At 46.5% G+C, this 13,030-nt stretch overlaps 1 protein-coding gene across 1 annotated transcript in view; it reads right to left on the bottom strand.

Moving 5' to 3' along the window:
• Positions 1 to 893: 893 nt before the first annotated feature.
• The window catches only part of LOC132226690 (guanylate cyclase soluble subunit beta-2-like), a 50,825-nt gene continuing 38,688 nt past the window's right edge, over positions 894 to 13,030 (bottom strand). Inside the window, exons 11-13 of the mRNA XM_059681202.1 lie at positions 9,268 to 9,422; positions 3,339 to 3,490; positions 894 to 1,018 (exon numbers count right to left, since the gene is read on the bottom strand). Coding sequence (XP_059537185.1) covers positions 894 to 1,018; positions 3,339 to 3,490; positions 9,268 to 9,422 — 432 coding nt within the window. The remainder of the gene's footprint in view (positions 1,019 to 3,338; positions 3,491 to 9,267; positions 9,423 to 13,030) is intronic.

The raw sequence follows: 13,030 nt of genomic DNA, 5'->3' as shown, positions 1-13,030 counted from the left end.
ATTTGGGTCGTTTAAGGTGGGGTTTCCCAAAAGAGAGAGGGTGGCAGGGGCTGCACAACCCAGAAGGGAGAGGTGTGGGGGTGCTGCTGCTACAGGGACTCATTCTGCAGGCCCTCCCTGGCCCTTCATCATTTCCTGTGACCCACCCTCAAAACCCAGCTGTGCCCGAGCGGCTCCCGAGGGAGCCGAGTGGCTCACCAGGGCAGCTGAGAACAGCTTGAATTGGGAGAAACCTCCCCGCCCTCCCACTTTCAAGGACAAAGTGGGGAGGGGGATCACGGGGCCAACTCTCTGTGGCAGTGCCAGGGATCTGGGTCCTCTATGAAGCACCATAGGGTGGCAAGGCGAGAGGTCGCCCACACTTCTCATTAGGAGGCCCTCACTGCGGGCAGTGTGCACAGTAACTTCATTTAGTGGGGTCGTGGAGACTATTAGTTTTTCTGAGCATTAGAGATACTCAGAGGGGCCTCCCTGGGACAGTTGGGGTGGGGAGGTGAGTGGGTGGGAAAGCATTAAAAAACTTATTCAAAATGCAGTAAGCAGCTAGTCCAAGGCTTCCGGCCCAGGACCCCAAAATCCTCCCGAGCTGTGCCCTTCTGGCTCTTTCTGTCTCCCAGAAGCCGCACTCTGAGCCCGCAGCCCTCTCCACGCGCAGCACAGCGCTGGGGCTTTGCGGCTGCTCTCAGCACTCACCGTGGCCTGTGTCTCTGGGCGGGAGCGGCTGCCGGCTGTCTGCGTACCTCATGACCCCTGTGACTGCCACAGTTTCGCTGTCTTGACTTTCTTGAGCACTAGCTCCTGCCAGAAAGCATGAGGAGAAGGAAAAGTGAGAACACACGTGCGAGCAGCCTTCCCGAGCGGTGCCTCTGACATGAGCAGACCCTGGGATTCGCTCAGGCACCCATCGCGAAGGACTGGACAGACAGGAGCGCCCACTGGGCGGCATCACTGCTGGGGAGGCCACAGGACATTAGTGTGTTTAATGCATTCACCACCTGGAAGAAGGAGGAGCAAGTCCCTGCTTTGGAGAGCAAAAGGGGGAAAGGAAAAAGGCTTGGGGAAGAGCTCTCCTGGACGCCATCCTTTCTTGTTCCTGTTGCCTCCTGGGTATGGTCCTGTCAGGGGCAAGGCGGGTTGAGAGGGGGAAGGCGCTGCTGAGGCGCCTGCCACCTCCTGCAGGCCTACCGCTCTCAGCACGGGGTGCGTGTTCAAATCTCCTCAAGCCCATCTTGGTGTCCCTCCCAGGCCTCCCTGAATCGCCTGAAAAGCCAGTGTGTGTGCCGTGGGAGCCAATCTGAGAGAGAGCAGCCCTTGGGAAGCGCATTGCATTCATCTTAGTGCTTCTGCATCCCCTCCTCTGTCACTGGCTTTGAGAAACTCCGCCCCTGCTGGTTAGTGGGGTCACATTCCGGAGCCTCTGAGACATTTAGGAAGCAGTGTCAGCCATGGTCTCCTGCCCTTCTAGCTCCTGCCGGAACCTCCCAGGCTGCACTCCAGTGGGGACAGGAGGGCAGGCACGGAGAGGCAGGCACCCCTGCCCCAGAGCCTGGAGGCTGAGGCTGCCGCAGAAATCCTAGGCTGATGAGGAAAGGGCGAGGGAAATGCACAGAAGCACAAAAAGAAAGGCTGAGACTTCCACTCTGGGTTCCACACACTAGGTTGTGCCATTTCTCTTTGGAGGTACTAGTACCTGGCCAAGGGGATCAGGCTGGGGGGCCGCGCTGGTGTCAGCCCAGAGGAAGGGGTGACTCTCTATTATAAGCCATGCCTGGGGGCTACCTACTTCCCAGTTTGCACAGAGACACTGTTTGAGTCTGAGAGAGGCTACCTCTCCCTCTCTGTACAACCTCCCCCCCTCCCCCTTGGTTTTTCCAGCTCAGAACTGAAAGCAGGTGAGATTCCACTGACCCAGACCTAGAATCCCGTTCTTCAAACTGGAAAGTTTAGGAACTCCTGCAGTGGGAATGGGAGAAAGTAGTGTCAGGTTTGAGCGAGGCTCGCCTTCTGAGCAAGGTTCTTTCTGGTCCTGGTGCTAAAGCCTTCAGCTCTGTCTTCTTCTCTCCCACGAGGAGGGGGCAAAACACCCCACCCCCTTCACTGTGTCTGCTTCTGATAACCAAGAAAAAATAGACAAAATGGTTGTTTATTCCCCTCTAGCAACCCTTTGTATTGTGGGGAGGATATGGGGGAGGAAGAAGATGAGGTTGGTGGGCAAGGCCCCTAGAGCCTAGAAATCCGGAGACCAAAAGCTCGCATAGCAGTCAGGGCGGCTCCTGACTTCCATTAGCCAGCTATTTCTAGTTTTTAGTTGAGATTTATCTCAGTGACTCCATCAGTAAAATGTAGCCAAACCAATAGCAGCTCACAGGGCCACTAAAGTGAGCTGGTATTAGAATAAAAGCTCTGTGAAAACAATTTTAAAATTCCTTCAAATAGCCATCTGCTTGTTGGTATTACCCCAGTTATAAGAATAATAGCCATATTTCATGTCCCAAAGACAAATCCTGCATATATTAATTATGTAAATGAGAAACCGCTGGATTTAGAAATTGTTCTTTGCAGGACCCTGGAGCAGCTAATGATTAGTTTCTGTCCAAATAAATCCACGTTGTTCTCCAGTTTGGTTTGCGGTTCATGATGGTCTGCCTCCTGCTACTGGGTTTCCCTTCCTGTCAGTGTGTCCCAGCATTAACCTGGATCCTTGTTAAGGGGCCCTGACCACCTGGGGTGGATGGGATCCACCTTGCAGCTGAAGGAGACCCCCTTGTTGAATTGCATGTGCTGCTTTTTCTGAGCACAATGAGCCAAACAGTGATCTCCGGTCCAGCTTAGCCCTCGGTGGTTTAAACCCAAACCCATTCTTTTGTCATTCCTGGAGCTGGGTGAGTCACGGATTTTGTCCTTGTTCCTAGTTTTGGAAGCCAGCAGAAAATGAGGAAGGTGAAAGGTTCCAGTGTGTGAGGAAAGCCTGTTCCCGAGCCCCCGAGGCTGAGGAGCAGAGGGACTCTGGAACCCTCCCAGCCGCAGGAGAGGCTCATGGAAAAAGCTCATTTCTAGGACAGGGAAGAACCTGGAAAACAAATGTGTGAGAGACCCTTAGACTGCCCACCAGCTTGGCTCAAGGAATGGCATAACATCCAGGATGCAAGGGAAGAGCGTTCAGGGCAAATTGGCTGCATTGATTCTCTGGAGCTGTTACTGAATGGAAGGTAACAGCTTGGTTGTGGTGAGGGATGATACCCACGCTGACCCTGCAAACCGAAGGACCATGCTAAACATGTCTGACATGGTCAGTGGGAAAAATATTCACACCCATAATGAGGCCTCTCTTGGCTTACCTTTGTGATCAAGCAGAGTTTGAGGTCTCCCCATGATCTCATCCTCTGAGGCATTCAAGTTCTGGATCAGAAAGTATGTGGTCATTTTCCCTTTTCCTTTCACTTGGATTTCACCTCTCTTAATTATTTCAAACCCTTGATTTTCCAGGGCTCTGCACAGAGGGAAAATAAATGCACCAGATATCAAAGATCACAGGTCTGTAACAGGAGAGTTGCCTGCAATGGGACGGATAATGAGAGAGGAGATGTCTGAGGTTCAGGCCCAGCAGAGGCGTGCCTGCTAAAGGTGGCAAAGAGGCAGGAGGCGGGAGGAGAGAGACATGAGCTCATACATCTGAACAGGGTGCGGAAGGGAGAGGGAGAGCACAGGGGTCCCACCAAAACGCTGTGACCTGATCACCACCTCTCCTCCCTCTAGCACCCGGCTCAGACCCGCAGCCCTCACACCTCTACAGCCACATCCCAGTGCCTGTGTGTGCACCATCTCTGCATGGTTCTGAAACAAGCGGCTCCTAGGAGATCAGCCCTCTTCTCTCCACCTTCTCCAAGTCCCCGATATACCCCCAAAGTGTCATCATGCTCATCCTAACTACCCAAGCTACTCCTTGATTTCTGACTGCCAAGGAACCCAGGAAGAGGATAAAAAGGGGACCATGAAAAGAGACGGAGTTATGGAAAAACTATAAAATGTTTATTTATTAACTGGCCGTTGAGAGATGTTGGAGGAGAACCACAGAACAGTGCAAACTAGAAATGTTTCCAATTCATGGTCAGTTGCCTCAGCCAGGTCTCAGCACTCATCAACCTTCCCTTGTCCTGGACCAGTTTCATGGAGGTTTCAGACCACACTCCTCAATTTCCCTCATTTGGCACCTTCTATCCTCACTCTCAACCAGCTGACTGTGCCTCCTAACTTGTGATCTCATTAATCTATGAAATTTTAATCATTATAGGTGAGACCCAGCAACTGCTCATCTCATTGACCACATCCACCCTTTTCCCCAATCTCAGAGGATGAGGTGTCTTGTTCAAGAGCACCCCATCCATGCTTCCTTACCACCTCCTCAGGCCCAGGCCCCATCAGCCAACTCTCCCCTCAGCTTCAGCTCCCTCTCCATCTGCATCCTCCCCTCAGCCTGTAAGCATGTTAAGATCTCTTTCATCCTAAATAGAAACAAAAGAATTGCTCACTTGATTCTATCCTGCTTTAATCCCTCCAAAATGCTCTCTTCTTTTTATCCTTCAACCCATAATCCAGTGTCTATCCCCACAAGTCTACGACAACTTCTGAAAATGTCCCCCAAAACCTCTGCTGAATATTTTTCAGTCCTGTTACTATATTTGTCATGTTTGTTCAATTTCTCCCCCATAAAAATATCCACAAGGGCACTTCTCTCCCTGAACCTCCATGCCTGGTTCTTTTCTGTTTCTTCCACCTCATACCGGCCTCCTCTTTCTCCACCTGCCGCTGTTCTTTTCACACTGCATCCTTCCCCTGGTGATCTTACCAACTTTCCTGGCTTAATTACTACCTGTGTGTTGCTTACTCCAAGTCTGGACCCCCAACCAACAACTCCACTTCAGATTTTATTCATCCATTTCATTGCACCTTTACCTAGATGTTCCACAATTCCTTTGAATTCAACACTCCCAAACCTGAACTCGCCATCTGCCGTGATGACTGGGACTCCCTCTTACCTGTCCTATTTCAGATGGTGAGGTTCAGGCCCTAGTCCCCCAAGGTGGAGACCTGGGAGACATTTGAGGCATCTCCCTCTTTCTCGTTCCCCATTTTTAGTAATTACCAAGTTTAGCTGATTTAACCTTCCCCTAAATTCCCACTGCCAATGTCTGATTCAAATCAAACTCCTAATGGCTCTTCTCTTTTCCGTTTTTTGATGCTCATATCTGTGTTACTTGGTTTTGAGTGGAGAGCTCACACAGGACCCTGGCCTTGCCACTGTGCTCTCACCCTCCTTGGGGGCTCTTCCTCGCCTACTGTGTGAGCCCTAGCCCCTCAGTAAGCTAATTGTTTATAAGTCTCTGTACTGATTCTACCTCAGTGTTTATCCTGCTTGTTTTTCACTCCCAATACCCCAATTTGAGCTAAATCCTACTCTGGAACTCCTTGCTCAAGATTCCACTCAGTAATATCCTCCTCCACAAAGAATTTCTGTATTGGGTTGGGCATCCTTGCCCCATCACACACACTGTAATCCCTCCAGGCCTGATCCCCTGGGTTGTATCAAGGATCTTCTCCTTCCTAGCCTACTGCCGGGAGCCAGTCCATGCTTGCTGTTTCAAGGGACCTGGCATATATGGCCTACTGTTCTTAATATGTTTGCTCACCTTCTTGGCGCTGTGTTTTAACCAAGGTCACCTCTCCGAGAAAGGTTGAATCCCCAGGTAGGGATTTTCCCCTGAAGTTAGGGAGGGAATAAAACCTCTTAACTAAGTGCCAGGCAGGTAATCAATCACTTTAACTATGAACAATCATGCTTAAGCTACATAATCTTTACTCCCTGGAATGGAGATAAGAAACGCCCTAACCTTTGTAATAGAGATTGATAGGATTGAATCAACTGGTATAAATACAGTTGTAACAAGACAGAAAGACACAGAACTTAGAACACAGAACTTAGGAGACAGAACCTAGGCACAGAACTACACAGAACGTTCTCTAGAGACAGAAGAACTTTGCTGGAGAGAGCATGGCAAAAGATCCTGGACAGAAACTGGCAGAACTTCGCTGGAGAACCTGGAGAACCTAGCAAGAGAACATGGACACAGAACCTGGCTGGAGATCCTAACCAGAACTTCGCTGGAGATCCAGACCAGAACCTCTCTGGAGATCCAGACCAGAACTTGGCTGGAGATCCTGACTGGAGATCCTGGCTAGGCTGCTGATCAACTGAACACTGTCTCCGTGTCCTTCCTTCTTCGCCGACTCCGTCTACGCCTTTGGGAACCCCTGGACCTGCTGGGGTTGGACCCCGGCATCTGGCGCCTGAACAGGGACTCTTAGGTAAACCCCCCATTCCCCTAGGTAAGCCCCACTCTCGGGACGGATAGGACTCCACCGTAGGAAGAGGGTGGATAGTTTTCACCGACTCCGTCCACACCTTTGGGAACCCCTGGACCCGCTGGGGCTGGACCCCAGCATCTGGCGCCCGAACAGGGACCCCTAGGTAAGCGCCCCCCACTCGGGACGGATAGGACTCCACCATAGGAAGAGGGTGGATAGACTTCGCCAACTCCGTCCACACCTATGGGAACCCCTGGAACAGGATTCCCCTAGGTAAGCCCCCCCATTGAGAACCCCACACTCGGGACGGATAGGACTCCACCAGGGTACTGCAGACCCCCCTATAGAGGATAAGTAGGGTAAGAAGGTGGATAGTACAGAACTTAGATTGAGAAGATGTGCCATACTGAATCCAAAGAAAGAAGACTCTGTATTGATCTTTAGATTAAGAAGATGTGCCATACTGAGTCTAAAGAAAAAAGACTCTGTATTGATCTTTAGATTAAGAAGATGTGCCATACTGAGTCTAAAGAAAAAAGACTCTGTATTGATCTTTTAACACATATGCTTGCTAGCAGAGAAATTAAGGTTACTCCCAGTCAGACAGAATGTTTTATACAAGAAGTATGTCCATGCTTTTCTGAGGAAGGAAAGGTAAATGTAAAGGCATGGGAGGAGGTAGGCCCAAGGAGCCTTATCCTTAACCCCACTGCAGCATTTCCACCCTGGGAAAGTGCAGGATTGGCAAGCTCTCCCTGGGGTGATAGATCAGGACTCAGGTAATAGCGGAAAGCGCCAATCCTACTCTTAAAATGGATATAAGAGAGCATTTCAGGTTTTTCTTTTTAATGCTTGCTTTTAAAAAATAAAAAAGGGGGAATTTGCCGGGAGCCGGTCCATCCTTGCTGTTTCAAGGGACATGGCATGTATGGCATACGGTTCTTAATATGTTTGCTCACCTTCTTGGCACTGTGTTTTAACCAAGGTCACCTCTCCGAGAAAGGTTGAATCCCCAGGTAGGGATTTTCCCCTGAAGTTAGGGAGGGAATAAAACCTCTTAACTAAGTGCCAGGCGGGTAATCAATCACTTTAACTACGAACAATCATGCTTAAGCTACATAATCTTTACTCCCTGGAATGGAGATAAGAAACGCCCTAACCTTTGTAATAGAGATTGATAGGATTGAATCAACTGGTATAAATACAGATGTAACAAGACAGCAAGAGACAGAACTTAGAACACAGAACCAAGAGAGAACCTACAGACAGAACCTACACAGAACCTACAGACAGAAGAACTTTGCTGGAGAGAACATGGCAAAAGATCCTGGACTGAACCTGACTACAGAAATATGGCAAGAGAACCTGACTAGAACCTGGTAACCAAACCTGGCTAGAGATCTCAGACAGAACCTGGCTGGAGAACCTAGCGAGGGAACATGGCTACAGAACCTGGCTGGAGATCCTAAACAGAACCTCTCTGGAGATCCAGACCAGAACTTGGCTGGAGATCCTGGCTGGAGATCCTGGCTAGGCTGCTGATCAACTGAACACTGTCTCCGTGTCCTTCCTTCTTCGCCGACTCCGTCCACGCCTTTGGGGACCCCTGGACCCGCTGGGGTTGGACCCCGGCAGCCTACCTGTGATCTAAGGCAACTAGTTCCTAACCTTTTAGAGCCTGATTTTTTCCATCTGTATATAATAATAATAATAGTATATTTTCATAGAATTGTTGTAACAATAAATGAACTAACATATGTAAAAAAAAACTTGGGACAGAATGTGACCTCTTGTAAGTTCTCAAAAAACCATAAGTATCATTTTATGTATAACTTTATCATTTATCACACTTTTAAAATAATGATCTGTGAATATTTCTTTCTTCTTCCACTAGACCAGTGGTTCTCAACCTTCCTAATGCCGCAACCCTTTAATACAGTTCCTCATGTTGTGGTGACCCCCAACCATAAAATTATTTTTGTTGCTACTTCATAACTGTAATTTTGTTACTGTTATGAATCATAATGTAAATATCTGATATGCAGGATGTATTTTCATTGTTACAAATTGAACATAATTAAAGCATAGTGATTAATCACAAAAACAATATGTAATTATATATGTGTTTTCCGATGGTCTTAGGCAACCCCTGTGAAAGGGTCGTTCAACCCCCAAAGGGGTCGCTACCCACAGGTTGAGAACCGTTGCACTAGACTGAGGGTCAGCAAACTTTTTTTGTAAAAGAACAGATAGCAGCCCAGCCCATATGTCTCAGTGGTTGAGAGTCAACCCATGAATCAACGTTCAATTCCGGTCACCGTTCAATTCCCATCAAGGCACATGCCCTGGTTGCTGGCTCCATCTGCAGTAAGGGGCATGAAGGAGGCAGCTGATAGATGATTCTTTCTCATCATTGATATGTCTAACTCTCCCTCTCCCTTCCTCTCTCTGAAGTCAATAAAAAGGTATTTTAAACAAACAAACAAATAAACAGATAGTAAATATTTTTGGCTTTGTGGGCCATCCAGTCTTTCACAACTTCTCAACTCTACTGTTGTAACTTGAAAACAGCCATAAACAGTGTGTAAATAAGAGCATGGCTGTGTTCTAGTAATACTTTATTTACGAAAATAAACATAAAGTGGCAGACTGAATTTGGCCTCTGGGCTATTTTTTTGGGTAATATTAAATATACATCTAGATTTTATGCTCCTTGAGAGCAAAACTATCTTATAGCAGAGGCTCAACAATATCTATTGTCTGACACAATGTCTTCTGTAAGCTAGTGTGGAGTGGAAGAAAAAACACAGGTTTCCTCCACTACCCAATCTCCTGGCTGCTAGGCCCTCTGTAGGTTCTGGAAGGGGAAGGGACAAAGGAGAGCATGGGTGAGTGAGTGGTTACCTGTAGGCTGTGGGGCTGAGGTGCACTTTGTCGGGAAGCCCATGACTTTCCATCCTAGAAGCTGTGTTCACAGTGTCACCAAACAAGCAGTACCGTGGCATCTTGTCCCCCACGACACCTGCTAAGACCGGTCCAGTATGAATCCCTACTCTGATCTGTAAAGAGAGAACCTCACTGAAAAGAGACCATCAAATATTCTTGCTCTTATTTTTAAACTGTGGAATAATTTACATAAAATAAAAGATCTTAAGTGTTTCAACAAATGTGTTTATCCTATAGCCACCATCCAAAATAAATTATAGATTAGCTAATATAGATCTCATAAAATATGTTGGGCTCCTTCCAGTTCAGTTCTATCCTCTCAGCAGAGGCAATCACCTTCTTATTTCTTTGACCATAGATTAATTTGCCTGTTCTAGAACTTCACGTAAATGGTATTATATAGTACAAGAGGCCTGGTGCATGAATTCATGCACCAGTGGGGTCCCTCAGCCTAGTCTGTGGGATTGGGCCGAAACCGGCTGTCCAACATCCCCCAACGGGTCCCAGATTGAGAGAGGGCACAGGCCAGGCCAAGGGACTTCACTGGTGCACAATTATGGCCAGGGAGTGATGTGGGAGGTTGGCCAGCAGGGAGGGACTGCAGGAAGGCTCCAGGGCATGTCTGGCTCATCTCGCTCAGTCTTGATTGGCCGGACCCCAGCAGCAACCTAACCTACTGGTTGGAGCGTCTGCCCCTTGGTGGTCAGTGCATGTCATAGTGAGCTGTTGAGCAGCCTTAGCGTATCATTAGCATATTGCGCTTTGATTGGTTGAATGGCCAACCAGTCGACCGGACACTTAGCATATAGGCTTTTATTATGTAGGATATCCTGTTTTGAATCAGACTTCATTTATGCAATATAATGTCTTTGAGATCCACCATGCTGTTGTATGTACCGGTTGCTCATTCCTTTTTTGCTCAATACTATTCTAATGTAAGTATATATCACAATTTATTTATTCAGTCTCCTATTCCCAAACATAAACATTAAGTTATTTCCAGTTTGAAGCTGTTAAGGACATTCTTGTACTGATCCTTTTATGGACATACATTTTCATTTTTCTCAGGTAAAGACCCAGAAGTGGAATTTCTGGGTTACAAAGTAGATGTATATTTAATGATTCCAAAGGGAAAAAAAAGAAAAGTGAAAGAAACTTTGCCCAACAAGTCTCTAAAGTTGAAGCCATTCTACATTCCTACGAGCAATGTGACAATTCCAGTTGTTCTCAGTCTCACCACCATTTGGTCTTATAGTGGGTATGAAATGATATCTCACTGTGGTTTTAATTTGCATTTCCCTGATGGCTAATGATGCTAAACACATTTTCATGTATGTATTGTCCATTCATATATCTTTTGTGAAAAGTCTTTTCAAGATTTTTGTTCATTTAAAAAAATTTAGTTGTTTATCTTTTATTATTTATACTAGGGGCCCGGTGCACGAAATTCGTGCACTGGGTGTGGGGGCGGGGGGGAGTGTCCCTCAGCCCAGCCTGCCCCCTCTCACATACTGGGAACCCTCAAGCGTTGACCCCCATCACCCTCCAATCGCAGGATCGGCCCCCAGCCCAGGCCTGATGCCTCTGGCCTAGGCGTCTGGCCCGGGCAGCGGGGACCTGCAGTGGCAGCAGGGGGCGCCACGATCACGCAGGCTCCGCCCCTGCCCCTGCAGGATGCCTCTGGCTGAGGCATTCGGCCCGGGCAGCGGGGACCCACAGCTGCAGCGGCCCCGCGATCGTGGGCTTCGCTTTAGGCCCAGGCAAGGGACCCCTAGCTCCTGGGACTGCCAGCTTCGACCATGCCCAGCTCCCATCGCTGGCTCCACCCCTACTTCCTGCTATCACTGGCCAGGGTGGCAAAGGCTCCTGATTCTCCGATCATGGCTGGGGGGTAGGGCAAAGGCAGCCCCAGGGCCGCCTTTGCCCTGCCCCCCAGTTCTTAGCTCCCCCCTGGGTTTCCGATCACTGTCAGTGGCAGGGGGCTTCTTCCTGCTTTCCCTTTTGCCTCCCTGCATTGTGCCTACATATGCAAATTAACTGCCATCTTGTTGGCAGTTAACTGCCATCTTGTTGGCAGTTAACTGCCATCTTGTTGGCAGTTAACTGCCAATCTTAGTTGGCAGTTAATTTGCATATAACCCTGATTAGCCAATGAAAAGGGTATCGTCGTACGCCAATTACCATTTTTCTCTTTTATTAGTGTAGATATAGGCGTTCTATATATATTTAGATATGTAATATATACATTATAAATATTTGTTCCATTTTGTGATTTTGTATATTTAATTTCTTTAATATACAGAAATGTAAAAATTCTAAGAACATATTGGTTCGCTAGGGCTGCCATAACCAAATACCACAAACTGAGTGGCTTGAACAACAGAAATTTACTTTCTCACAGTTCTAGAGGCTGGAAGTCCAGGATCAAGATGTCAGCAGGTTTGGTTTCTCTGCAGCCTTTCTCCTTGGCTGGCAGGTGGCCACCGCTTACTGTATCCTTGCATGGTTTTCTCCCTCTCTGCATGTATCTGTTCATGTATCCAAATTTTCTCTTTCTATCAAGACACTAGTATGACTGGACTAAAACCCACCTTAACTGCCTCATCTCAATTTAATCACCTCTGTAAAGGCCCTGCCTCCAAATAATGATCTGTGAATATTTCTTTCTTCTTCCACTATCCTTCCTTATCCCTAGCCTTAGGCTGAATAACCCTATGTACTTGGTTACATGTAAATATGTAAATTTCAGGGGGGGCACAATTGGCCATAACATTGAAGTTTATCTTTTTTTCTTTTACTGTTAGTGCTTTTTTGTGTCCTATCTAAGAAATAAATGCTTACCCCAAAGACATGAAGCTATTCTCCTATATTTGCTTTGAAGAAGCTTTATAGTTCTACAATTTATGTTAGGTCTGTAATACATATTAAATTAATTATATATATATATATATATATATATATATATATATATATATATATATATATATATATATATATATAAAGTGAGGGAGGTTTGAGGTACATTTTTCTTTATTAAATTATTAAATTGTAACAGAACAAGAAGGGTTCCTTCCCACACTGAATTGATTTGATGCCTTGGTCAAAAATTAATTGACCTTAAATATGTACTCTATACTGCTAGGCACTCTATACTACTCCAATGATTTATTTTTTAATCCTTCTGCCAATTCTACCCTGTCACTATTACTCTAGAATAAGTCTTGAGATTCAGTATTCGACATCTTCCAATTTTATTCTTTTCTAAGATTTAAGACTAGATTTAAGACTAGTTGGTTTTTATTTAATTTCTAACTTTTTGTTCTTAGAATATAAAAATTCAAATATTTTTTGTGTATAGTCCTTGTATACTGAGACCTTGATAGACTTACTATTTAGATCTTGTAATTTACTATAGCTTGTTAAGGTTTATTAGATGCACCATTATTTGGGCTGTGAATAATGATCATTCTACTTCTCTCTTTCCAGTTTTTATGTCATATATATTATATATATATATATATATATATATATATATATATATATTTTGCCTTAATGCACTGGTAAGAGTTTTTATATACAGTGGGGCCTTGACTTACGAGTGTCCCGACTAACGAGTTTTTCAAGATACGAGCCGTCTCTCGGCCTACTTTTTGCTTTGAGTTGCGAGCTAAAATTCGGGTTACGAGCCAGCTTCAGATACCCCACCGCTAGTTGGCGCAGC

This window comes from Myotis daubentonii, chromosome 2 (assembly GCF_963259705.1).
Source record: "Myotis daubentonii chromosome 2, mMyoDau2.1, whole genome shotgun sequence".
Taxonomy (NCBI): Eukaryota; Metazoa; Chordata; class Mammalia; order Chiroptera; family Vespertilionidae; genus Myotis; species Myotis daubentonii.
Note: the sequence above shows the minus strand (reverse complement) of the source record. Positions and strands in the feature narration are given on the sequence as shown.